Genomic DNA, 27836 nt, shown 5'->3' on the forward strand with positions numbered 1-27836 from the left:
CACGTGGCAAACACATTTATTTAATATGAGGGGTGGGGTATTGCTGTCTCTGTCAGTGTGTATAGGGTGGTAGGGAGACAACCAGAGGGACTTCTGCCCTGGAGTAAGAGGCTGTTCTGGCCCCAGGATGGGGGGTGGGGAGCAGACTGAGGGGACAAGGGAGGTGTGTAAAGGGGGTAGGGTGAAGCTCTGCACACGTCCTTGGGACCACAGTCCAGGCCCACCCAGTCACCAAAGCAAGAACCGAATAAATAAAGTGCAACCGTGGGGGTGGGAGACGGGGAGAGGGAGGGCACCAGGCGCACCCACGCCCACAGCCCACATTCAGTGCTGCCAGGTCTCGCCCACCTGCGGGCCAGACCCTCCTGTCCAATCACCCCAATGTCCATCCCTCCATGAGCCAGGCAGGGCCCCTGTGCAGCTACTGGAGGTAGCGATAGGCCTTAAAGCAGTGGTTGCCAGCATCGGCCACCACCACGTGGCCATCCGAGGTCAGTGCCAGGCCCTGTGGGCCATACAGTGGCTCTGCAGATGTGTTGATGTAAGACAGGAAGGAGCCGGAGCTGTCGAACACCTGAAGAATGAGTGGAGAATGAGAGAGAGGTAAGATCAGACCAATGAGATGCATTTTTTGGGTGTATGTGTGCACGGGACACAGCAAGAAACTGCACAATCCATCTGCACATGCCATCCCTGGGCCTTCCTCACCTGGATGCGGCTGTTGCCCCAGTCAGCCACGATGATGTTCCCATTAGAGTCCACAGCTACTCCAGTGGGGGCGTTGAACTGCCCATTGCCCTCACCATGGGAGCCGAACTTGAAGAGGAACTCTCCATCGGCACTGTACACCTGGCAGGGCAAAGGGCTGGGGACTGGGGACCTGGCCTCAGGCAGAGGACAGGGCCTTGGAGGAGGAGGGGGTGAAGCCCCAGGGCTGAGGACCCCCATATCTGCAGCTATAGCCCAGTTCTTCCCAGGCTTCCCACTCATGCACCCACTGCTACTGGACATCTCCAGTAGATACCCCTTGGACATATCAAATCTAACAGCCCATCGTCCCTGTGAAACCAGTTCTGAGTTCTCTTTCAGTGACTGGCAACAGCCATTTGGCCATGGGTCATTCTCAACTCCACCTTCTCTGCTTGACAGCCCATGAATTGACAGTCTCTGATTCTATCTCAAATATGTATATATTGCCCTATGTATATATTGCCATTGCAATGGTCCTTATCTGGATTATTGCAAAAGATCTATCTTCCTGCCTCTAGTCTTGCCCCAGCCCAAGTGATCTTTCTAAAACACACAGGACTGTATCACCTGCTGCACCCCCTGCAATCCTTCAGTGACTCCCCAAGAGAGCAAGCTCCTTAAAGGACACACAAGACTTACCCTTGCAACCTAGTCTGAATTACTTGTAACTTCATGAACACACTGTTAGGGTTCCCACCTCCAGTTCTTGGCTCCACTGGTCCCCTTTGCCTCAAATCTTCTTCTTCTCTACCTTCTGGCTAATTACTAATGGTGCTTTGGGTCATTCTCAGTCTCATCTGAGCCAAATGCTTCTGCTATGCCCTTGCATTTCCCTACAATGCCTTATCACAGAATCTATCACATCATGTTGTAATGTCCTGGTTAACTCCTCTACTAGACTATAACTAAGAAGGCGAAGGAAGTGTTTTCTTGACTCATCGCTGTATTCCCATCACTTCTAGCATAGTGCCTGGGTCAAAGTAGCCAGGCCATAAATGTTTAGTGTGCAAATGAATGAGCTCAAGGGGGAAAAAAGGTGAGGGAAGACACTGACCTTCACTGAATGGTTATGGAAATCCGTCACTACAATCTCATTCTTGTTGTTCACAGCCACAAAATGGGGCCCTGAAAATACAAAGTGATCTCTAGGGTTATCGCTGGGATACTGAGTGGGATGGGGAAGAATTCCTGCGATGACAAAGCTGGGGCATAAGGAGAGGGGTCAGGTCTCTGGGATGATACAGTAAAGGGAGGTGGTTCTCTAGGACCAAGACACAAGAGGAGGGGTCATTAGAGCTGGGATACCCAAGGGGTTCTCTGGGACTGGGGAGTCAAAATAGATGTCTGAGTTGTTTAGTAATACCTGCAAAGTGACGGTCGGTGGCGCCACGACCCCCAAAACGGCCAACCAGCTTTCCATTGGGTTGGAAGGTAAAGACACAGCAAGACTTGTTGTCGACCACAATGATATGTCCATTACGGTCTACAGCCACACCCTTGGGGCCCATGAGGCGGCCAGCTCCAATCTTGGTCTGGAAGAGATACACATTAGGGGCTTTATCCTGCCCACTGGGGAGACTAGTCCCAGCCTGACACCAAAGCAGAACCTTGGGCTGGGGATGGACCAAACGAGGACCAATCACCAGGGGGCACTAGAATGATCACTTCAGCTGATCACCAAGGGTGCAGGATGCAGTGACAGTGAGGTTCTTACCTTGAACTTGCCCTCAGGGGTGAAGATGCTGACCCAACGGTTGTCATAGTCTGCCACAATAATGTCTCCATTGGTGTCCACTGCCACACCTGTGGGGCGCTGCAGCTGCCCAGGCGAGCGCCCACGGACCCCAAAACGGAACTTGAACTGGCCTTCATTGGAGAAAACCTGGAGCAGAGGATCAAGGTAGGGAGGGGGAGGAGGGGAGAGACTGTGGGCACAGAGGGAAGGAAGCAGGATCCTGAGGGAGGAGACCCCCCATTCATTCAGTCATTCAACAAGCACTAATGACACCATGTCAGGGGTACAGAGAAGAATCAGACATGGCCACAGAGCTTGGGGGACATGCCACAGAGGTGTGAGTGGGACTGTAAGAATATGAAAGGGGTGAGGGAGAGTGGTCAACAAGGGCTCCAAGACGATATCTGAGCTAATAGTCCAAAAAGATGCCAACAGAGAAACTGAAGTTGGACAATAAATAAGCAGGAGGAAAGGTGTTTCAGCAGAGTGGACAGTATGGAAAAGGCAGAGTCCAGAAGGGGCTGTTTGTCCAGTGTGGAGTGGAGGGAGCACTCCCATGAACAACAGGAGCCAGGTTTTATCCTGGATGTAATGAGGATTCACTGAAAATTCCTGGGCAGGAGAATGACAGGATATTTGCTTTTGTGATATAATAAGAAATGTATTTGGTCTTTGTCTCCAGTGCCTGGCACAGAGCTCCTCAAAGCCAGGGAATTTCCTGAGTGATAGGAGTGTTCTTTGTCATTCAAAGGGAAACCTTCTGAGCTTAGGCTACTGCAATGACCTAGGGTGGGGACCCTAGATAGCCTAGGATGAGGCTAGTCATTAGAAAGACCAAATGATTAAAGGGTTGAAACTTAGAGCCCTACCCACCAACCTCTGGGAAGGTGTGGGTGGCTGTGTGTGTACCAGCACGCAAGCTCTATAAAAACCCTTGAATAAGATTTGATGAGCTTCCAGGCTGGTGCTGAGAGGACAGTGCACCCCAGTTCCACAGGGACAGAAGTTCCTGCACTAGGGACTCTTCCAGACCTTGCCCTATGTAACCCTTCATCTAGTTGTTCATCTGTATTCTTTATAAAATCCTTTATGGTAGACTGGTAAACATAAGCCAGTGTTTCTCTGAGTTCTGTGAGCCACTCCAGCTATTAATCAAACCCAAGCAGGGGGTTGTGGGAACTTCCAATTTATAGCAGGTTTGTCAATGCACAGATGATGATGACCTGATTTGCAACTGGTATCTGAAGTAGAGGCAGTCTTATGACAATGAACCCTTAACCTGTGGGATGTGACACTATCTCCAGGTACATAGTGTCAGAATTGAGTAAAATTCTTAAATCACCTGGTCAGTGTCCACTAAAATTGAATAACTGCTTGGTAGTGTCAGGGAAAAAAACCATGTGGGAACTTTTAAGAAAGAGTGCTCTGGCTGAAAGGAGGAGTCAAGACTGGAAGCCATCCAACCAGTCAGAGGCTGCTGCAGCAGTCCAAGTGTGAAATGATGATGGCTTGGACCAGGGTACTGCTGGAGGGCAGTAGATAGACTCAAGAGGCATATAGGAGGTAGACTCAATAAGACTTGGTAGCAGACAAAAAGGGTGAGAGAGGGGAGAAAATAGACAAGGATTAGCCCTTCCAGGCTGTGGAGCTGACAAGAAGAGGTAACCTTCCTCTCCGATAGAGTGACACTTTCAACCTCTCACCCTCTCCTACCTCCTCCACCTAAGCTGCCCAACATGCTCAGGTCTCCCCATCCTAAAAGCATCTCCTTTGATACTCTTTTCCTGTATAGCTAAGCCCTCTTGCTTCTCCTTCACAGTCAAGCCATTACTCACTGGGTAAGTCTCATACAATGCTTTGTTATAGGCTCTAGGGACATAAGATGAATCAGAGCCAAGAGCCTTGGATAACTCAAGTTCTGGGCATTGGTCTTAAGCATTGATCCAGACCTGCTCCGTCCTTAGGACTGGGCCCCCTGCCCCTCACCTCATCCATATCTCTTAGGCCTGCAGGACTATTTGAACTGTTCTCACCAAGACACATCACTCCCTCCTGATGTAGACCTTCCACCATACCCTCTCACCTTTTCTGCCCTGATCCCCTGTGGTAGGACAGCATTTGCTGTCATGAGAAAGGAGAGACCACAGACTGAAAAATTGATGTGAGAGAGAATAAAATACCCCCAGATCAGCGGTGAGATTATGCATGTGCCTCCTCCAGTCTGAGCAGCTCAGTTCCAGCTCAAAACTGGTGAGGTTCAGGGTGTGTGTGTGGGGGGGGGGGGGGGGGGCATGTCTTACTCCTCCTGTCCTATCCTATTTCACTCCCTTCATCTGGCCAACTCCAATTCATCTTTTGATTCTCAAAATTTCTAGGTCACTTCTTCAGAGAAGCCTTTAATGACCAGCTCCACCCTTGAATCAATGTATTCACAAACAATTAGGTCTCTATGATATGCCTTTTATAGTTCTTCATAACAACCATCACTTCTATAAATATCTTTGTCCTCTTCTAAGAATGTTAAGTTCCAGGTGAGGCAGGGACTGTGCCTGTTCTTCGCTGCTGCATTTGCAGCACTGGTATAGAAACTGGCACATAGCAGACATTCAACAAATGAATGAGTTCCTCAGCTCAATCTCAGACTAAAACTGGACATCTCCACTTGGATGCCACACAGCAACCTCAAATACAACATGTACAACAGTGAATTCATCATCGTATACCTAGGCCTGCTTTTGAATGACACCACCACCCACTCAGTGCACCAAGTCCCGCCATTCCTGAACCCTCTTTTCCCACTGACATCTGATAGTTCATCAAAACCTCCTCTATTTGCTTCCTTAACATTTCTAGAATCTGTTGGTGCCCTAGTCTGGTCTTTAACATCTCTCTGCTTTATCACAGTAGCACTAAGTAAATTCAGGATCTGAGACTAGTGGGGGACAGAGAATAAAACAAAATATTTAAAACAAGCCAGTGATTCTGGTAATGTATGAAGTGTTTTGGCAAAAGGCTGAAGAGCTCAGAAGAGAATGTGATTGATATTCTGCCTAAAGGAAATGAGCAAGTTTCCATAGAAGAACTGATAAAATTTCTGGACTAAGACAATTACATAAATTGTCAAATCAAATATACAAATCAAATTCTTTACCCAGCCTCCACCACAGAGGGGTCCAAAGGAGGAAAAGTTCACGAGGACCCCAATCCTCATGAACTGAGGTGTGCAGGTCAGAGTCTATCTGGGAGTCCAGCCCATACCAGGTGAGAGGTCCCCAGAGTAAGAAAAGTAGAAAGTTAGCTTTGGAATCCGAGTCCAGCTCCTGGCAGCCAGGAAGCTGGGGTGAGGATGGAAGTAGGAGCAAAGAAGACTGCTATAGGAGTGGAAAGTGTTTGGAAGGGAAGGGGGCTGGCTACACCAAGCCCTGCATCTCAATCCCCCACCCTGAGACAGTGGACAAGCACAGCCCCTCGCTGGAGAGACAGAATGGCACCTGTTACTCTGTGCATGTGAGCGCTTGTGTGTACGCACACCAGGGAATGTTTCCCAAATCTCAACGTTTGTGCCAGAAAGCATCCCTGGCTGGTATAAGGAGGAAGAAAAGAGTTAGAGGGTAGAGGGAGTGACTGAGTAGAGCCTCAGCACCACCCCCAGTCCCTGTACTACCTGCCTCCCCTCTCCTACCCATCTCATCCTCATTATCTAGGCTGTGTCCAAATATCTCCCTGTGCTGAACTGGGCTTCTCTGTTCCTCCGCTCTGAGCAATAGGGTGGAAATAAAGGCTGGCTAGAAACATGAGGCTGGGAATATGGGCATGGAAGAGTTCCTGGCACTTTCGGTCTGCTAGGTGGAAAGCAAGGACCAGGGAGATCTGATATTGAGGTGACAGACCTTTAGCAGAGCTGGATCTATGACAAGGGTACTCGCACTGGGTCAGTAAGAAGTTTAAATTTATAGGTTTTGCAACGTAAGGATCTTGAGGGAAAAAATTTGCTACCTAATAAAGTACTTCCAAGAACTAAAGTTCAGGAGAGTTAGGAACAATCCCATACAGGATAAATTCAATGTGACCTCGGCTTCTTGGTTCCTAATAGGAATCTACCTCCAGCTCCTCTGGGATTTTTGCAGTTCCCTGAAAGACCCCCTCCAGCACTCTCCCACCTCCTGGCTTTTGTTGACAGCCTCCACCTGGACAATGATATTTGTAACTAACATTAGAAGGTTCAGTAGGTGTCATGCACAGTACATTCTGTCATTTAATGCTACCAGCAACCCTGTGAGGTATTCTTTTCCTAATTTTACACATGAGTTAACTGAAGCTCAGAGAGTCACATGACTTGTAAGTGGCAGAGCTAAGATTCAAGCCCAGGTGTCTGGTTTCAGAGCTTGAGGTTTTAACTGCTTTGCTGTGTGTCTACCACACTGGTGCCCACCACTAGGCTCTGGGTTTATTACAAGGAGTAAACAGAGAAAACCACATTTTCTGACTTTAAAGAGCTTGAAGTGAAGCGGGGGTCATGTCCATTTGCATGGTCATGATGCTTTATCAGGTGTGTGAGGGGCTGGGAGGACTGGGGCAGGACCACCTGTGAGGATGCACTATACTGTGGTCTAGCCACTGAAGAAACCCCTTTTCACAACTTAACCCTATTTGACTGTCTAGTCAACCAGATGTTTGCAGAGACTGGTGCCCACAGGATATATGCTAGAGCCAAGAAAGTATGTTGGAAGATAGCAGGGGAGGGCAGAGCCTGCTTCCTGACTAGGTGATGGTGAAAAGGAAAGTTAGCCAGCCAGATGGAGGCTCAAGTGGAGGCAGAGGGGAAGGAAGAATGAGCCAGATCTTTGGGGTCCAGGAGCTGGTCTGAGCCATGGCCTGGGAGGTAGAGGCTGCCAGCACAGTGAACTCGGGTGCCTAGCTGTGAATGTGGTTACCCTTGTGGCCAGTGGGGGTGAGGCTGCAAGTGGGTGAGTGAAAGGCAGTGCTATGATTTATTGTTCTTTATGAATAGATACCATGTAGGTTTCATCTTTCAGGAGGTGAACTATACACCCTTTTTTTCAAGAGGCTGTAACTGGAGGACCTTCATTTTGGTGTTGGGGTTGCTGGACAGTCACTCACCTGAATACATTGGTTGTTGCTGTCGGCTACCACTATGCGGCCACTGCTAGCTGCGGACACACCCTGTAAATTGGTAAATTCACCTTTCTCCCTTCCACGGCTGCCTGTGAGAAATGGATGCAGAAAACCAAAAGAATTCACTTGCAGGTCATTTTGAAATTCCCTGCCCTCTCCTCCCCAGCTCTGCCCCTGGCCATCAGTACCAACGCGGAACACGAGCTCGTCTTCAATGGGGTTGTCCTTCCGCTTGCCGCCTGTGCTGTACATGGAGCTGGGCCTCCGCACTGCCTTCTGACGCACATGGCTGCCTGGGCCACCAGGGGACTTAACACGGCGCTTGACATCATCGGGGGAAGGTGGCAGGTCCCCTGGACGCAGGGCACGCACACGGAAGGGGCTGCCACGCACTGGCTGGCCATATAGCAGCACTGAGAGGAGCAGCTCGCCCTCAGAGCGCGCTGTGTACACCAGCTCATATGTGCCATTCTTGTGGTCCACCACTGGCACAGGAAGGCGTGTACCGTCAGGGCCCGTGAGCTCGGCTCGCAGCTCGGCGCTGCCGGTTCGCACCAGCCGCCCATCCTTGTCTTTGGTAGTGACGGTGAGTGAAGCAGGCTGGCCTACCAGTGCCTGGCGCAGGCCCTCTCCCGTGGCCACTGTCTCATGTGCAGTGGCGCTTGTTGTGAGCAGAGCGCCCAGGTTGAGAACAGATCGCCGCAGCCCATCGACTTCAAGGACCAGTTCCAGCTGTGCGTTCTCATGGGGCCGCTCTGGGAAGGCCTGTGCTGCCAAGGCTGCCAAGCGCTCTCGCATATGCTTGCGCACTAGCAACACCTCCGGAGCTGAGCCCAGGCGCAGCGCCTGCTCCGCGAAGCTGCAGCTACTGCCAATGTGCTCCTGACCCTGGCGTAGTGTGTCTAGCTGGGTCTGCAACACCTGAGGAGGTAATAGAGGTGGGCTGAATAAGACTGGAGGGGCGGTGTCTCTGTGATTCCTAATGAACTTTTAGTACTATGGCATGAAAGAAGTACAAGGGGGTAGTGTGAAAAAGGCACACAGAAGCCCACAGCACCTGTGTGGCCACATCGGGAGGCAGAAATTATAGACTAGGGAAATGGCTGCACAGGTGTGGAAAGCAGGGGACACATGGAGGCAATAAGGCCGTCTCGAGATGGATGATGGTAGGGAAGGATGAAGGACGCACCTTCTGCTTCGCCCCACAAATGGCCTCCAGGTCGCTGACCAGCGCCTGCTTGCGCTGCTGCAGCGCTTGCTCCAAGTCTTCAAAGGCTGCGCTGATCTGGGCCAGGGCCTCTGCCTTGCGTTCCTGCAGCTGCTGGCTGATGCCCCCCACTAAGGCGATAGCTGCGGACAGCTGTGGCAGTCTGGGGGAGGGAAACATCTCATTCTGGAGTGGCTTTAGGTACCTTTACCAAGCCATTCCTTCTTTAGGAGATCCCCTCCCTGAGGCCTCCCCAGAGTCCCTCCCCTGCCCCTGTTGAGACATCATCTCTGATGGCCCCACCAGCCCAGGTCCCCACCATGCGCCTACCGGCTGCGCACTGCCTCCAGCTGGCGCTGCAGAGCAGCCTTGTGTTGCTCCACCACATCTCGCAGCAGCACAGTGCCATGCTCTCGGTGCTCTCCTGCACGACACTCGCCGCACATGGCTGTCTCACAGGCCTCACAGTAAAACTCCATCGTCTGGCAGCATAAAGATTCCAGTCAGGCAATGGCTAGACATCACACTTCTTTGCCCCTCCCCATTCCCCCTGTCCTCCTTGCCCCTCACCTTCCAGGTGTGCCCCCTGCCTGGACCACTTATCCAGAGAAACACCTCTCACCCACAGCCACTCGGCCTCCTCCCCCAACCTCTCCTCCCCTTCCACCCCAAGTCCTGGCCTCACTGGGCCTGCTTGGGCCCACCTTGCCTTCATGGTTGGGGCAGGAGAGGGGGCGGCCAGCCACTGCGCTGAGGGGGTGGGGGTCCTCAGGGTCGTGGGCCCCATCAGGTGCCTGCTGCATTGCCTCCATGAGGCTGCTGATGAAGAAGTTATTCTGCAGTGCCGAGACGCCCTGCTCTGGGAGAATGGACGTCTGCCGACACACTGGACAGGACAGAGTCAGGCTCTGGGCGGGGATGTAGTTCTGGAGGCATCTGGTCAGGGAGGGAAGAAGGGGGTGGGGCAGCGTCAGTGCACCCCTCCTCACACTTTCCATGGGTGCTGATCCCTCTCCTCACAGGGGTGCTGTTATACTTCATTTGGAAACCTCTCTGGTTGGCACACACATCTTGTCCTGCCAGCAGGTATAAAAGTCCTCATCTCTCACAACTGAGTAGAAACTGACCTCCCTCAGAAGAGCTGACATATGTGCATTCCACACAGTGTGCACAAACACAGGTTCACCTTTCACAGGTGTTTACAAATCCTTCTCATAGAAATATGAGCAACTGGCCCTTACTTTATTAACTCATTAAACATTTACTGACTGCCTACTCTTGTCAAATTTGTGCCAAGCTCTGGGAATACAAAGATAAAGCATAGTGAGCATCTCTAAAATCCTTCCAGTCTACAGAGAAGAGGAGTATTTACAGAATACAGAAAAACAGAGTATATAGAAATAAGCAATGTAATGATTAAGGGTGTGGACCCTGGAGCTAGGCTGCCTGGATTCAATTCCCAGGTCAGCCTCCTATTAAACTGTGACCCCTGACAAGTTACTTAACTTTAAAGAGCCAAAGATTCTTCCTTTGTAAGATAGAGACAGTACAGACTTCAGAGGATATTAGAGAATTAAATGTAAAGGGCTTATATGCCTAACTCATAGAAAGCACTAAACATAGTAGGCTATGAGTATTTGCCTAACTCACAGACAGCACTATATATTGTAGGTTATTATTTATCATTAACAAAAGGAACACAGTAGATGCACTGATAAGGAAATGCACAGAGGGCATCTGGCCCAGGGTGGGTGGACAGGGTAGCCAGAAAAGGCTTCAGAGGAGGTGATGTAAGCTAAATCTTTATGGACAGATGATGTTAGTCTGACCAAAGAAAGGTGCAGGGAGAGGAGAAAGAATGTTCCACACACACAAGGCATCCAGAAACAGCATGGTGTGGGTAGGGAATTATAAACAGCTTGATATGGCTGGAAACCAAGTCCAAAACAGGGAATGGTAACAGGAGTCTGGGGAGAGACAGGGGCCAGTTTATGGAGGGCCTGGTGAGCCACACCAAGGAGCTTAGGGGTCACTGCAACACAAGGGAACCACTGGAGCATGGGACAGCCAGGTTCACAATGTATCAAGCTCCTCTTCACTGCCTCTCAGTGCAGGGTGAATGTGAATATGGCGAGAGAGCAGACAAGGGGTTGTAACATCATCACTGGCACCATCCAATTACCACTTATTAAGCACTATGTGCCAGGCACTGTGCTTTACACTCTGTTTATGTAAACAGACTCTGAAAGGGTAAGTAGTCCAAGGTAACAAAGCTAGTGAACACTAGAGCCTGGATCCAAACATGAGACAAAGCATGTACTTAACCAAGATATTCTTTCAACAGTTTAAGCAAGAGATGAGAAGACCTGGATTTCAGCAGCAGCAATGTAGACTAAAGTGAACAAATTTGAGAAGTATTTAAGGAGTACAGCCAGTTGGAGGTAAGTCTGATTAGACATGGGGAGTGAGACATGAGTCTTGGTTGACTCCCTGATTCCTAGTTCAGATCATCAAGTGGATGGTGGTGCCATTCACTAAGATGAGAAACACAGAAAGGGGAGCGGTTCATAGAGAAGTTCAGCTTGACCTGGCTGAGTCTACTGTAATGGTGGACATTCAGGTAGAGGGGACCTGTAGAGAGCTGGGGAGAAGACAGGTTAGAGATACAGATGAGGACACCATCAACATTTAGCTGGCCTCTGTAGCCATGGAAGAGGATGCAACCAGCCAGGAAGGGGTAGGCAGTGGTAAGAGCAAGACAGAGCACCCTGCAAATAATGAACGAGGCAGAGAGGTGGGGGAGAGACTGTCAGAGCAGCAAAGTGAATAGCATAATTCTAAGAGGGAATGAGTAGTCATCAGCGTCTAAAGCAAGTAGGGGAGTAAGGGAACATCAAGGATTGGGAACTGCCTACCAGCATTGGCAAGTGTGAGAGACTTTTGTCTGCAACAAAAAGGGAGGGATTGGAGTGGTAGGGGCAGAAAAGCTTGCCTGTTGCTAGTTGAAGTTTGAATGGGAGGTTGGAAGTTTGAGTAAGATGGGGGATGAGGGATTGAATGGCAGCTGGAGAGAGGGTGGGACAAAGGCACAAACAGTTCTTATCTGTATGTCATGGGAGCCTTGAGCATGTTTATAAACTGAATAACCAGTACAGAAGGAGAGGTTGAAGAGACAAGAAGACACAGGACAAGATCTAGGGATGGGGGAAGAGGTTCAGAATAGAAGAGGATTGGACCACACCCTCTGGCTGGAGAAGGGAAAAGAGAGGTGGATGTACAAGCGGGGATGGTTAGAGAGAGTAGGCCTAACTCGCCTCTGGCAAGATCAGCTGCTGAGCCTGAAGGAGGGAGGATTTCAGAGAACAGGAGGGCTGGGATTAGTCACTGAAGGGAGGAGGAGAGGAAGCTTACAGACTGAGAGCAGCATGTTTGGCGACCACAAATTTGGAGATGGAAGATTTGTGTGGTGTAAACTTTCCTGTATCTTCAATCTCTTCTGTTGATGTTCTCTATACCTCTTGATCTGAACTAATTAATTTTTATTTATTTAACAAATAATATGTGCCAGGCAAGATTCTAAGTGCTTCCCAAATATTATTTGTGACCTCGTTTCCCCTTCAATCTTCTCAAGTAGAGAGTGGTTTCTGTCTCATACTCCACATTCCTCAGGGCCAGAGGTGGGGTTGAGTCCTCCCCACCCGCAGCCGGAACATTTCTAAACTATTCTTCAGCTCCTTGAAAGCTCATGCCTTCTCTCTACACCACCCCTCCTTTTTATTGTCTGGGTTAACTTAATGGTTGCTTCCCCAGATGCTAAAGTCTTTGGTTTGGCTCACACTCTTCTTCTGTTAACCCTGTCCTGTACTACCCCCTCCCCCCATACACACACTCTGGCCATCAGTCCCAGTGGCTCTGACATCCACAAGGTGACCCATCCACAAGGAAATATTTATTTCCTTGATCTCAACCCCAGTGAATTTTTCCTCCACTTCACCTCAGCTGTCCACTCCCATCCTCCTACCACTGCCCACATCCCATCACTTGCCAATGCATCCACTCTAAAATCTGCATTTCAACCATTCCACTCTTCCCCTGTAGCTCTCTTCCCAGCTCATGGAATCTGGCGTTTCCTCTGGCTGCAAAATACCTTCAAACTCATTAAGACCTCATTCCTATTTGTTGAGCATACCTGGCTTACAATAACTTCCTAACTGGATGCCTGTTTCCACTCTTCTCTGCAACACAGCAGCCAAAGTGAGTTTTAAAAAATCTAAATCATATCACATTATTTCCCTGCTTGAAAAAAAAATCCTTCAGCAGTTTCCCATTGCATTTAGAATAAAATTCAAACACTTTCCTAAAACTGCCAAGCTACCCCACAACTGTCCTGATTCTTTTGGGCCTCACTTCATCCCCCTTTCTTCCTCATTTGGCCACATTGGCTTCTTTTCTGGTCTCTGAACACACTCATTTACTCCTTCTTTAAGACCTTTGGATGGAACAGTGCAAAGATTTTCCCACTGCCTGGAACAATCCACACATGTCTTGCCTCCTTATCATCCTCAAGTGTCAGGTCAAGTATCACTTCCTCATGGAAGCCTTCCACTTCACCTCAGTGACTAGATGTAGAATAGTCGCTGGCCCAACCACCCCCACTTACTCCCTATTTACTTCCTGCAAAACACTTAACACAAGCTGTGACTTTCCTATTTGATTATTTGCTTGCTTATTTGCTTGCATCACTTCCCACTAGAACATCAGTTCTTTTTTTTTTTAATTTTATTTTAATCATTGTTCAAGTACAGTTTTCTCCCTTTTACTCCCATTCCAGCCCACCCACCCACCCCTCCCCCCTCCCCCCCCACGCCCATTACCACCCTCCCCCTAGCTTTTGACCATGTGTCCTTTAAATTTGTTCCTGTAAACCCTTCCCATTCTCCCCTGAAATTCCCTCTTCTCTCCCCTCTGGTCACTGTCAGTCTGTCCCCTATTTCAGCGTCTTTGGTTATATTTTGCTTGTTTCTTTGTTTTGTTGTTTAGGTTCCTGTTAAAGGTGAGATCATATAGCATTTGTCTTTCACTGCCTGGCTTGTTTCGCTTAGCATAATGCTTTCCAGCTCCATCCATGCTATTGCAAAGGGTAGGAGCTCCTTCTTTCTGCTGCATAGAATTCCATTGTGTAAACATGTAAACATGTACCACAGTTTTTTGATCCATTCATTTACTGATGGGCATCTAGGTTGCTTCCAGCACCTAGCTATTGTAAATTGTGAACTGCTATGAACATCGGGGTGCAAAGGTTCTTTTGTATTGGTGTTTTAGTAGAACATCAGTTCTTTAAGAGCAGGGATCAAAAGACAAATGAGTGTGTATTGGTTAAAAGTGAAGGCTTGCCCTGACGGGTGTGGCTCAGTTGGTTGGGTGTCACCTGCAAAGCAAAAGTTGCAGGTTTGGTTCTGTTCAGGGCATGTGCCTGGGTTGTGGGTTCAGTCCCTGGTCAGGGCATGTAGGAGAGGGAACAGATTGATGTTTCTCTTTCGCATTGATGTGTCTCTCCCTCTGTTTCTACCTCCCTTACTCTCTCTCTAAAAATAAATAAATAAAATCTTAAAAAAATATCGAGTATTTAAAAAAAAGAGTGAAGGCTCTGCAGAATACTACAATTATATTCTAACAAATTGGAAAACCTAGGAAAAAATTCATGAATTTCTAAAAACACATAACCTTCCAAGGTAAATCATGAAGAAATAGAAAACCTGAATAAATTACAAGCCATGATACTGAGTCAGTAATTTGACCACCCAAAAAAAGTTCAGAACCAGATGGCTTCACATGATTTCTACCAAAGATTTAAAGAAGAAATAATAACCATCCTTCTCAAATCATTCAAAGAAAGAAAGAAAGAAAGAAAGAAAGATTTCCAAACTCATTTTATGAGGCCAGCAATACCTTGATACCAAAACCAGAGGTCCCACAAAGGAAGAAAATTATAGGACAATATCCCTGATAAATTTAGATGCAAAATTCTCAACAAAACATTAGCTAACCAAATTCAAAAGCATATTAAAAGGATCATACATCATGATCAAATAGGATTTATTCTAGAGATGAAGAGATGGTTCGACATCTGCGAATCAATCAATGTGATATATCAATTTTTTTCAAATTATAAAAGAAAGTTTATTTAGAAAGTTACAGAGGCAAAATAAGTGGGCTACAGGAGAAATGGGCTCAGGGAACAAGTTACTGAGGCTAAAGAAAGGCCCTTGGAGCTTAGGGGAGAAAAATGTCAACATAAGGTACCTGGGGAGAGAGAAGCAGGGAAAGAGGGGGATGAGAAGGCATCTGACAGAATTCAACATCCATTTATAACTCAGGACTCTTAACAATGTTGGGGGTAGAGGGTTTGTACTGCAACATCATACTCAATGGTGAAAAGCTAGCTGAAAGCTTTTCCTTTAATATCAAGAATAAGACAAGGATGCCAACTTTCACTGCTTTTATTTAACATAGTATTGAAAGTCCTAGTCACAGAAACTAGGCAAGAAAAATATATAAAAGGCATACAAATTAGAAAAGAAGAAGTAAAACTGTCACTATTTACAGATGACATGATATTTTATATAGAAAACCCTAAAGGCTCAACCAAAAACACTATTAGAAGTAATAAATAAATTCAGTTAAGTTACAGGATACAAAATTAATCTACAGAAATTGGTTGTGTTTGTATACACTAATAACAAGCTATCAGAAAGAAATTAGGAAAACAATCCCATTTATAATTATATCAAGAAGAACAAAATAGCTAGGATTAAATTTAACCAAGGAGGTCAAAGGTCTGTACTCTGAAAACTGTAAGACATTGATAAGGAAACTGAAGATAATACAAATAAATATAAAGGTATACTGTGCTCATAAATTGGAATAATTAATGTTGAAATGTCCATTGTTCTCAAAGCAATCTACTGGTACAATGTAATTCCCATCAAAATACCTGTGGTATTTTTCACAGAACTAGAAAAAATAACTCTAAAATTTGTTTGGAAGTATACAGTAGCCAAACCAACTGTGAGAAAGAACAAAGCTGGAGGTATCAGACTCCTGGATTCCAAACTTACCACAAAGATACAGTAATTATGAAAACAGACACACAGATCAAAGGAATAAAATATAGAACACGGAAGAAATAAACTCACACATATAAAATCAATTAACTTATGACAAAGGAGATAATCAATTAATTTATTAATTTATGAAATAAACCCATGCAGATACAATCAATTAATTTATACAATGGGAAAAGACAGTCTCTTCAATAAATGGTGTTGGTAAAACTGGACATGCAAAAGCATGAAACTGGACCATTATCTTATACCAGACACAAAAAGGTATTAAAAATGGGATTAAAGACTTGAATACAACATTTGAAACCATAAAACTCCCAGAAGGAAACATAGGCAATAAGCTATTTGACACTGGTCTTAGCAAAATTTTTTGGACTAGTCTCCTTAGAAGCAATCATAAACAAATGGGATTACATCAAACTGAAAAGCTTTTGCATAATGAAGGAAACCATCAAAACAAAAAATGAAAAGGCAACCTACAGAAAAAATATTTGCAAATCATACATCTGAAACAGGGTCAACATCCAAAATATGTAAAGAAGTTACACAATTTAATATTTTAAAAAAGTAATAAAAAATGGGCAGATTACTTCAATAGGCATTTTTCCAAAGCATACAAATGGCCAACAGGCACATGAAAAGAAGGTCAGCATCACCAATCACCAAGGAAATACAAATCAAAACCTGAATGAGTTATCACCTCACACATGTCAGAATGACTATTATTAAAAAGTCAAAAAATAACAAATGTTGTTGAGGATATGGAGAAAAGGAAACCATCCTACATTGCCTGGGAATGTAAATTTTACACTAGTGGGTATATAAATAAGTGTGTAGCCACTATGGAAAACAGTATGGAGTTTCCTCAAAAAATTAAAAATAGAACTACCATATGATCCAGCAATTCCACTTCTGGGAATGTATCAGAAGACAACAAAATACCACTCAAAGAGATATATGCACTACTATGGTCAGTGCATTATTTACTATAGCCAAGTTATAGAACTTAAGTGTCCACTGATAGGTAAATGGATAAAAAAGATGTGCATGTGTAAAAAAGATGTACACACACATACATATGCACAGAGACAATGGAATATTATTCAGCCATAAAAAAGAATTAAGCCCTGGCTGGTGTAGCTCAGTGGATTGAGTGACAGACTGTGAACCAAAGGGTTGCCAGTTCGATTCCTAGTTAGGGCACATGCATGGGTTGCAGGCCAGGTCCCCAGTAGGAGGCGCATGAGAAGCCCCTCCTGCGGATGTTTCTCTCCCTCTCTTTCTCCTCCCCTTCCCCTCTCTCTAGAAATAAATAAATATTTTTTAAAACTTTAAATAAAAGTAAAATAAAAAGGAATTAAATCTTGCCATTTGTAAAAACCCAAGGGTATCATGCTAAGTGAAATAAGGCAGAGAAAGACAAATACTGTATAATTTCACTTATATGTGGAATCTACAAAACCAAAACAAACAAATAAAACAGAAACACACCCATAGATACAGGAAACAAACTGGTAGTTACCAGAGCGTGGAGGGGTTGAGGATGGTGGTAAAATAGGTGAAGGAGATTACGAGGTACAAACTTCCAGTTATAAAATAAATAAATCATGGGGATATAATGTACAGCATAGGGAATATAGTCAATAATATAATTGTTTTGTATGGTGACAGACAATAACTAGATTTATCGTGGATATCATTTTGTAATGTATAAAAATATCAAGTCACTATAATATACATCTGAAACTAACAGGATATTGTATGTCAACTATACTTCAATTAAAAAAAGACTGAAGGGTCTGCAGTCAAACCTGGATTCAGACCTCGACTACTTACTTGCTGTGGAAACAGTTCTTAATTCTTAATGACTTTAACTCCTAGTTTTCTCTTTTCTAAAATGGGGATAATAAAGAATCTGTTGTGAAGATTAAGTAAATCAGTACATGCAAATCACTTTACCAGGCCCTTGCAAATAGTAAGTAATCAGTACACAGTGGCTATTGTTATAGTTTCCTAGAGACTGATTTTCTCCAAAATGCTCAGTGATCTGGGAGTAGAAGGTGCAGAGACATCTTACTGATCCAGCACTGAGCTTCAGCCTCATGGGTTTAGAAAAAGACAAAGATGAGAGTGAACGTGGCCAGTCAGATGGACAGGTATAAGATCCAGGATGGGTAAGAAAGAAAGAAGGGCCAGGATGGATCTGGTGGCTGGGAAAAGAGGGAGCAGTCGAGGGGCCTGGCTGTCTATATGCAGTCAAAGCTGGTGCTGTAGGAATGGGATAAGGGAAGCCAGGAGTAGGACATTGGCATGCATGACCACAGAAGAAGTGGTATCATTTCAGGTGATGGCAAGCCCCACAGATAGAGTATGACTGAGATGGCATGGAGGATGTCCCTGGAGACACAGTCAAGAACCAAGAGGCATAAGTGGGTAATGAAGTCACCCAAATTGACGGAAGAATTTGGAAAGGTCAGGAAGACTGAGTCTGTTTCCCGTTGATGAAGGGGAGAGAGCAGTAGAGCTGGAATCTGAAAGAGCAGGGCTGGAAAAGAAGAAGAGTTCCTGGGGCAGAGCCAGGTTTCAGTGAAGGCAGGAGGCAGAGGGAGGGCGTGGGTGGTGACAAAGGTGAGAAGACCCAGGGACCAAGCCACTGAGGGATAAGGGCTGGAGAGAGAATATTGTCTAAATACAAATGTGATCATGCTTAAAACCCTGCAAAAGCTTCTTGTGGCTCTCTGGGCAAAATTCCCTAACAGGTCCACAAAGCTCCAGGTGGTCTGGCTTCAACATTCCTCTCTAGCTTCATCCCATGCCACTCTCAATCATACTAGCTCAGCTACCGCCTGGTCAGGCCTCCTCTAGGCCCTCTGACCTGACATGGTCCATCATGCGGCATGGCCTTTTTCCATGTTCTTCCTTCTGCCTGCAATGCTCTTAGCACTCCCTTCACTTAGTTAACTTCTACTCAACCTCCAGACTGCATCTCAAGGAAGCCTTCCCTGAGTCTCCCAACTATAAGATCCCATATACTAAGCTCTCATAGCTTAGCACTTTATTGCAGCACTTAATAAGGATGCAATATTATATATACATGTAGCATGGCTGAACAAAAGATCATGACATGATCTTTTGATTACTTCCTCTTTCACTATACTGTAAACTCTTTAAGAGAAAAGATATATCTGCTTTCACTTATCATTGTATACCCAGTGCCCGAGACAGGGCTGTCACATAGTAGTTGCTTGATATATATAAATGTTTGTTGAATGAATGAATAATGGATAGACGCCTAGAGGCTGGAAGGGGCTGCCTTTCCCTCAGTGCTCCAGGACAACAATGAGGGTGGGCAGGGAAAGACAGGTCCTAAACTATTCTGGTGCCAGAGCTGCCTGAGAGTCTCAGCTCTTACTGATTTCTCTGGTGCCATTGAAGGCTGTCTTAGGGTTTGGAAAGGGGACAGAAAAGGCCCTGCTCTGGGCAAGGACCATGGCCCAATGTTAGGAGCTTCTGGTCCTCTCATGGGTTCTTGCATCAAACGCTCATCTCCTGCAGTTGGAGTTCACCTGCTCCCCTGCATGTGTACACAAATTTCCCTCACCTCACAGGTTTACACACACCACTCCCCTCCCAGGGGGCCTGCAGGGTCTTCCTCCCTCCCAGTAGACACACCCCCTCACCTCTCACAGAAGGTATGCAGGCAAGGCAGAACCTTGGGGCACCTGTACCGATCCAGGCAGATGCTGCACACCAGGAACTGCTTGTCCATGGGCTGGACCTCTGGGCCAGGGCTGTCCTGCCTCTTCGCCATGGTGCCCACGAATGGCTCCTGCCACTCACACCAGCCTGTGTATAGAGAGACAGTTAGCACCAGGTTAAATCAGCACTCTCTTCCTTACCTGATCCCCACCACTCAAATGCCCTACAGAGAACTAGCCCCAGGTCTTCCCTGCCAGGGGCAGGACAGGTAGTGATCTGGAAAGAGCAGGGTGAAGTAGGTAGGCTGAGTAACCCTTGCTTAAGGACATAGGCTAGGGTTAAATTGGGTTTCAAAACCCTCTTACCAGCTATGTGGCCTTACATAATTCATATAACCCCTCTGAGCCTCAGTTTCCTAATTTGCACTTGTGGGAATAACAATCCCTACCTTAAATGGTTGTTCTGAAAATTGCGATAGTGCATGTCAAGTGCATGGTACATGGATGCTCAGTCTCACTGATACACCCATCCTTTACCTCCTCTGCCTGCCTCAAATCCTCCTCCAAGAGAACTTCCTGATGGAGTGAGTATCTCTTGCACATCTGCCCAGGACTGCATTCTTTTCTGCATATAATCAGTATCCAGATACCTCATCCCTTTTTCTCCAACCACATAGCTACTCCTCCTAATTCAGGTCACCACCAATTCTCTCTTGAGATGCAGCAGTAGCCTTTTAACTGGCATCCTTGTCTCCTCACTTGTGCTTCTTATCCATCCCCCTCACAGTTAGAATGAGGCTCCTAGCACACAGATTCCACCTTGTCACTAACTTCCTGTTTAAAGTCTTTCAATGGTTATACATTGTCCAGAGGACAAAGTCCAAACTTCTTAAATTTACCAGCAAGGCCTGGCTTTGCCCATAGCTCATATCTCATGATTCTATGATCAGTCACACGGATTTCTTTTCAGTTTCTGGAAAACTCCTTGTTCTCTTTTACTTCTGGGCAGTCACACATTCTGCTCTCTCTGTCTGAGATCCTCTTCCAAGTGCCCCTTTGCCTGGCTGGCTATCACTTGTCTCTCTAGTCACCATGTAAATGTCACTTATGCTAGAAGGCCTTCCCTGATTTCCTGAAGTCTGGGTAAGGTGCTTCACCTTTGTGTCCCATTGCACCCTCTGTTTCCTTCAACCTACCTCTTTTATGCTATACTGTAATTTTCCTGTTACTTCTCTGCTTCCTCCACTGTATACATATCACATATGTACATATATGATATAGATATAGATACAGATAAAATGACTTAGCCCAGAGCCTGACATAGGATCAACCTATATTTATTGAATTAATTCAGTAATTTAACAAATATTTATTAAGTGACTACTTTGTACAGGCATTGTGGATAGAGTAATAAGCAAAACAGATAATGGTCACTGTCCCTATGATAGAGAGGCAGTGACAGATATTTTAAAATTAAATAAACAAATAAATACATAATTACAAATTGAGGGAGGGGAGCACTACAAAGAAGAAAAGGATGCTATGAGGAAGAATACTTTTTTGATTGGGTGATCAGGAAAGGCCTCTCCAAGCAGATAACTCTGAAGCAGAGCTCTGAGGGATGGAAGGAAGATGGTAGGGATGAGGCTGGGGACATCAGAGAGTGAAGGAGGAAAATTATTCTAGGCTAAAGGAATAACGTGAATGAAAGCTCTTAGACAGAGGGCTCACTGAGACACCAAAAGGACCAGGTAGTTAGAGCAAAGTAAATAAAAGGCAAGAGGTGAGTTTGGGAAGATAGGCTGAAATAAGATCAGGAAAAACCTTGATGTTAAGAATCTAGATATTTCTCCTAAATTGGGAGAGAAATGATATAATTTGCATATATATATATATATATATATATATATATTAAAAAGCTTCTTTGGCAACTATGAAGATTGAAGAAGAGCCAGAGTGGAAGCAGGAAGACCAGTTAGAAAGCTACCCCAGTTCTTCAGTAAGATGACATTGGGTATTAGCAGAGCTATAGGTAAAAAGGTGGGTTGATGTGAGAAATACTCTTGAGGTTGAATCAAAAGAACATCATGATGGATTGGATGTGAGAGGGGAAAAGGAATGTCAATAATGACTCCAGGTTTCTCCCTTGAGCAAATGGTGGGCCATGCACAGAGACAGCAAAAGCTGACGAGGTGACTTAGAGCATTCTGTTTCAGGCGCACTGAGCTTAAGGTGCCTGTGTGATATCCAGGTAGAGATGTCATGTAAGGAACAGAATATAGGAGCTCCAGGGAGAGGTCTGGGCTGGTTATTAATTTGGAAGCACTGGCATATTAACAGCACTTAAAGCAACAGGCCACGAGAATGGATGAGACCATGTAGGAACAGAGAGTAGAGAGTGAAGGAGAAGCCAGAGCAATGGGAGGAGAACCAGGGGAGTGTGGGACCAAGGGAGCAGAGAGAAGAGAGTGATTCAGGAAAGGAGTGGTGAGGTAAGATGAAGACTGAAGAATGTCCACCAGATTTGGTTGCGGTGAAGTGGCAGGGGCAGAGCCAGGTTAGAATGACTAAAGAAAGGAATACATTAAGACAAGAGACGTAGACAATTAATGAGAGAAATCTTGCCATGAAGAGAAGCAGAAATATAGCTGAAGTACTTCAAAACAGGCAGTGACTAGTAAGTAGTAAGTCAACAGAATCTGTGCCCAGCTGCACACACCAAGGGCCTCTCTAAAGATAACAGATGAACAAATGCATGCATGCATGAGGTGGGGTCAGTCCAGGGACTTCTCCAGGTTTGAGGAGAGACCAGAGAGAGGCTGGGCTGTATATACCTTCTGTTTGAGTGAGGGTGGGCATGGGAAGGCTAGGAAGGGTATGCCTGAGAGCATCCTCTTCAGTGGGGCAGTGGGACTCTGACGCTCTGTCTCTGGAGGTGATGGGTTCTGAATCTGGACACTCAATACAAGGACAACATAGCAGGAGGGAGGACAGATTGAGGGCTGGTGGAAGAACGGGAGGCCAGAGCCAAGCTGAAGCTTCTGCCTGCTGAAGGGGAGGGCAGGGAGGAGAGTAGGAGTGGTCTACTGGGCCCTGCTGGGGCAGCTGAAGTCAGGCTCCACCTCTCTCCAAGCCCAAGGGGCTCTCCCAGCCTGTCACAAAGAGGCGGGGATTGGGCTACATCCAAGGTTGGACAGCTCCTCCCTCCCTTCCCCTTCCTGCTTTAGTTCCCCACCCAGGACCGCAGCCGCTGAGGCCTTACTAAGACTCCCTTCTCCTCCTCGACTCCTATTACCACCTCTCCCATCCCTCTGCACCCTAGAGATCTGTCCCCAAGGTCCTATAAGCAATGGTTTAAGTGGGCTGTTTATTAGAGCAGTTGGAGGACCTTGAACTCAGAGCTGAGATTTTACCCTCTTTCCTCAGGCTGCTTACTGATCCAGGATCCCTTATCTCATCAATGCTACATGGCTCAGTTCTAAAGACTCCTCATTTCCTCATTCAGCATTCATTCAACACCTCTTCCAGGCCTGGGAATACAAAGATAAATAAATAGTCACAGCTCAGTCTTCACGGATTCCACAACTAATAAACTGATTACTGCAGTGCGATATGGTGAGGGCTATGATAGGGAAGCACAGATGTCTCCAAGAGCACAGAATTCACCTAGATTTGGGATCAGGGAGAGTGATATTGGAGGTAGGAGAACAAGGGAATTCTCCTGAAGAAAGTGTTATTCAAGCTGAGAGCTCCAGGATGAGTGAGAGTTACAGAGAACATGGTGCCTTCTGCATCAGGAGACTGAACCATACACTGGGACAGGGAAGGGCTAAGAAACAAAATGAGTTGGTAGGCAAGAGCTAGATCATGCAATGCTTTTTTGGTCTCATTAAGGAGTTTGGACTTTAGCCTTCCCTGCTAAGGGATTAAGGCTTTATCCAAAGAGCTAAGGAAACCTTTGGTGATGGGTAGAGGGGTAGAGAAGGTACAAGTACAGAGTGATAGAGCCACAACTGCAAATTTTTGACTGCTGTCTGGAAAATAGTTTAGAGGGGACACAAGTAGAAAGTTAAGAGACTGGTATGATATTCCAGAGGAGAGATAATGGTGGTATTGACGAGGGGAGTAGCAAAGAGGAAGTTGAGATAAGGGGATTTCGTAGAGATGATGGCTGGATGGTTTGGTGTGAAGAGTAGAGAGAGAAGAAAGAATGAAAGATGATTGTTAGCTTTCTGACTTGGAAACTCTGAAAGAAGTTCAAATGAGAGGGTAATAAGTTCAGTGTTTAATAAGATGAATCTGGGGTGCCTAAGGGATACTTGAGTGCAGAGGTCCAGCTGGCAGTTGCAAAGATAAGCTGGAGCCTAGGAAAGAGGTCTGGTCTGGAGATAAATATTTAGAAATTGTTGGTGTAGAGATGATGCCTGAAGCCATGGGAGTGGATGACATCACCCAGAGATGAGAAAGGATAGCCTGTGACTGTGCCCCAAGGAACCTCAACATTTAAGGGATAGGGCCAGGAAGCAAAGTCTGCAAGAAATGGAAAAGGTGTGGCTGGAGAGGCAGGGGAAGCAGAAAAGAGGGACAGTGTGAAGGCCAAGGGAGAATAAAGCTTCATAGACAAGGAAACAATCTTATTGTGAAATACTGCAGGAAGGTCCCATGATTTAAAACCCTGGAGAAGCTGTTATTAACTTCAGAGAGTGTGGTTTCCACGGGCTGGAGGAGAGGAAGCCAGGTCCAAGGGGCTGAGGAGGAAGTTACTGTGGACAAACGAAGACAGCCAGTGCTGCTGACTCTACTAGATCCTTGACATCTGCAAAGGATGTGTTTTAAGGCCTTTCAGTTTCTCCAAATTCTCAAACAGCATCTAATTTCCCCCATGACTTCCTCCCACAACCTCAGGAGAGTACCAGATTTACACAGCTGTGAGTGAAGGTAGATAACCAAAGCATCGTTAAAAAGTGGATACAAGAGGTCATCTAGGCTCACTTGTTTCCTAAAATGACTCACTCTTCTTCACTGGCCTCAAGTGTATTTGATTATTTGAGGCCTCAGCAAAATGTCAAATGACTGCAGGTTACAGTCTTCGGGGTTTCTCTGGGACAGATGAAACCTAGGAGGACATAAATTCCTCAAAGCCAAGGAATTCTTTTCAATTAAGATCAGCAAGGAAGGAGAGTGATGAAGTTCACAGTACCATCTCCCCCACCACTGCCAGACTGAGTAGGTGAATGAATTATTTGATCAGTTGATCAACCTACCAAACTTCTCCAGGCACACTCTGGACCAACCAGGCCCTCAACTGAAAACTGGAGATGCAAAGCTGAAAGAGACATATTCCTTGTCCTTTCTAAGCTTTCAAACAAGTGTGGAAACAGACATGGAAATACAATGTAATAATTGTCATGCTATTGGCATATTCAAGCTGCTAAGGCAGCAAAGAGGAGGATGTCCCTAGTCAGAAGGTGATGGAGGAGAATGAACAGGCCTCCAGAAGAAGGGATATCTGAGCTGGCTCGTGAGGGACAAATAGAAGCTTGACAGGTACATTGGGAGAGCTGAGCCAAGGAACAGAAGCATGAAAAATTAAGAAACACGCACCAGCTGGGCAAAACAGCAAGACTCCAAAGGGCAGAGGGTGTACTCAGTGCTTTCATGATCACTCAATGCAAGTTCTCCACTTGCTCCCTGGATGCTCCTTCACTGCCCATTCCTTAAACGTCTAGTTCCCCCAGGGCTTTGTTCTAGGGCCTCTTCTCTCACTTTCATACTCTGCCAGGGAAATTTCATCATCTCCCAGGGCTTCAGTTGCCACTCACTTGCTAATGACCCCCAAAGCCTTATCTCCTCCAGTGCAGAAAACTTTCTTGAATCCCACATCTGTATGTCCAAATGTATCGTGGACACCACTACATGGAAGATGGAGAGTAGCCTAAAACTGAATTATTTTTCCCCTAACCTACACTTCCTACTGCATTTCTCATCTCAATAAAAGGCACTGCACCATCCATCTCACCACACCAACCCTGGGAGTCTTCTCAGTCCCTCCTCTTCTTTTCCCTTTCAGATACAAGATATGATGATCCTTGATTCTGCCTCCAAAATGTCTAGGTTAAAAAAGGTCAAGAGATCTAGGAGGTAGTCCTGTCACTAATTTCACAAATGCAAGTTAAGACTGGGTAAGTTTCTACTCCATCCCCTTACTTATAATTGGGGGTGGGGGGATCTTTTTGTTCCCCAAATCCGGGATTCCCAAGGTTCTCTTTCTAGCCAAAAGTCCTTAAAGATTGTAATATGTATCCAGGCTTAAACCCCATCTTGTACTATCTTGAGGATTAGATTGCTGGTTTCCACAGTAAGGCTAAGTGTCTTAGAGGATGCTGCAGTTGCCCCACACATCCCTTCCAAAATAAATGTTTTCTGAGTTTTGAGAACATATGACACTCCCTCTGGGCACCCTCTATTCTAGCTGTATGGTTTTGCTCTGTTTTTCTGAACACGGGTTGTACTATCCCAACTATGGGCCTTTGCTCAAGCTCTCCTCCCAGCAAGAATGCCATTGTCCCTTGAGTGGCTGAGGCAGCACCTGGCACACAGAGGGTGCTCAGTATACATTGGTGACAGGAGAGCCATGTTTAAATCACTGCAGTTCCCTGTCACCAGACAGAAAGGCAAAAGCAAAGGCAATAACAAGATAATTAAGCAAAGCTCCCAGGAAAAAGACCTCCACTTAACATAAAGAAGCTTTCTCACAAGAGAAGGTAGTAAGTGCTCTGTCACTAGAGGCATACAAGCCAAGAGAGGCAGGGCACCTATCAGGCCTGCAGCTCTGACTCCAATTCTGCAGTAAATCAGAGCCCTGCTTAGGTGATGAATGGGCACTGGTGAGCTGGACAGACAGGCAGGGACAGATTTGCGAAAAAGACCTCTGTACCTGCTCCAGCTTCCCAGATCTCATCTTCCTATGGGTGCCAATCCTGCCTTCGAGTTGACCACATGAGAGACCCCACAGCACGAACAAGCCCAGGGCCTGCCTTCAGTCAGAATGACCTCCCTGGGGAGCAGCCTGCCCCTCCAACCTGCAACCATCTGTCCCTGCAGTTTTACAGCCCAGGATCTGTAGCCAAGTCCAGAAGGGAGAAGGCCAGGCCAGGGTGGGGCCTGGGGTCCTCCAGACACGTCCCAAGCTGCAAGTGGACCCGGGGGTGGGTGGAGGGGGAGTCCTTTGCTACAAGAAACAGCCTCCCAATGAGGTTTCCTGTCCAGGGAGCAATGTTAGAGGAGGAAAGGGTGTCCTCCATCCTGGCTGGTGGGCCTTTTGGTGCCTTAGGAGGATGAAGGGGCGGAGGAGGGAGCGGGCAAGGGGTAGAAGTGTCTGCACCAGGGAGAAAGGGACCCTTCAGACAAGCTGGGCCACTAAATTTCAGAGTCCCACTCAGCAACCTCCCCCGTCCCCCACCACCACCCTCGGCCGCAACGTTTGACACCCTCCACCAACATACACGCTCTCAAACCCTGCGCTTCTCCAAGGAACCATCACCCTTCCACCCGAGCCTGCTGCCCTCAAACATGGACCTCACGTGAGAAGACACAGCCTGAGGAATCCCCCCACTGCTCCCACGGACGTGGACACGCCTCACATGGACAGAGACAGTCACAGATTTTGAAAAGCATTTGTGCCACCACCCACAGATGCTCGGACAGACACCAGCCGCTCCGACCCAACCCCAGACCAGGGCAGACAGAGATACAAACGCACCCTGGGGGCCGCCCGTCACACTCACCGCTGCAGAGCAGGATCGGAGGGCCAAGGCCCGGACTGCGGCCGCTCTGAGGGGCCCACGGTGCTGCCCCCGCTGCCAGCGCCAGTCCGCCCAGCCCTGCCCTCGGCGCCGCCCCACGTCCCGCGCCTCCCTGGTCCTCGCGCCGTCGCAGCCGCCGGACCCCGCCGCCCAGGCCGGAAGGAGGGGCCGGGGCCGGGCTGCGGACCAGCGGGGGGGAGGGGGGAGGAGAAGAGGCGGCTCTAGAGTTGAAGCCCCACCCACGCCCCGCCCTCCACCGCAGGCCCCGCCCCTCGCCCCGCCTGCACTACTCCCCCTACCCCCACTAAGCCTCTGACAAGAACTGCCTCCGCAGGCGGGCTAGGGAGCCAGAGGCTGGATCCCGGATGCCGGATGCCGGAT

At 46.9% G+C, this 27836-nt stretch overlaps 1 protein-coding gene across 5 annotated transcripts; it reads right to left on the minus strand.

Moving 5' to 3' along the window:
- TRIM3 (tripartite motif containing 3) lies at positions 1-27637 on the minus strand. Of its 5 annotated transcripts, XM_036030165.1 has the most exons (14): positions 27438-27637; positions 24911-24976; positions 23064-23180; positions 19633-19798; positions 9533-9764; positions 9159-9310; positions 8811-8991; positions 7810-8542; positions 7607-7710; positions 2465-2632; positions 2114-2282; positions 1805-1875; positions 709-849; positions 8-574 (listed from the first exon to the last, which is right to left on the minus strand). In XM_036030165.1, exons 4-14 carry the CDS (start codon positions 19761-19763, stop codon positions 422-424), a joined length of 2235 nt encoding a protein of 744 aa, XP_035886058.1. In that variant the 5' UTR covers positions 19764-19798; positions 23064-23180; positions 24911-24976; positions 27438-27637; the 3' UTR covers positions 8-421. The 5 variants fall into 5 exon arrangements, with proteins under 5 accessions (XP_028372891.1, XP_035886060.1, XP_035886058.1 ...); XM_036030166.1 differs by lacking the exon at positions 24911-24976 and having other exon boundaries at positions 23086-23180; XM_036030164.1 differs by lacking the exon at positions 24911-24976.
- Between the last annotated feature and the right edge of the window lie 199 nt (positions 27638-27836).

The sequence above is a fragment of the Phyllostomus discolor genome, chromosome 6 (assembly GCF_004126475.2).
Source record: "Phyllostomus discolor isolate MPI-MPIP mPhyDis1 chromosome 6, mPhyDis1.pri.v3, whole genome shotgun sequence".
Lineage (NCBI taxonomy): Eukaryota > Metazoa > Chordata > Mammalia > Chiroptera > Phyllostomidae > Phyllostomus > Phyllostomus discolor.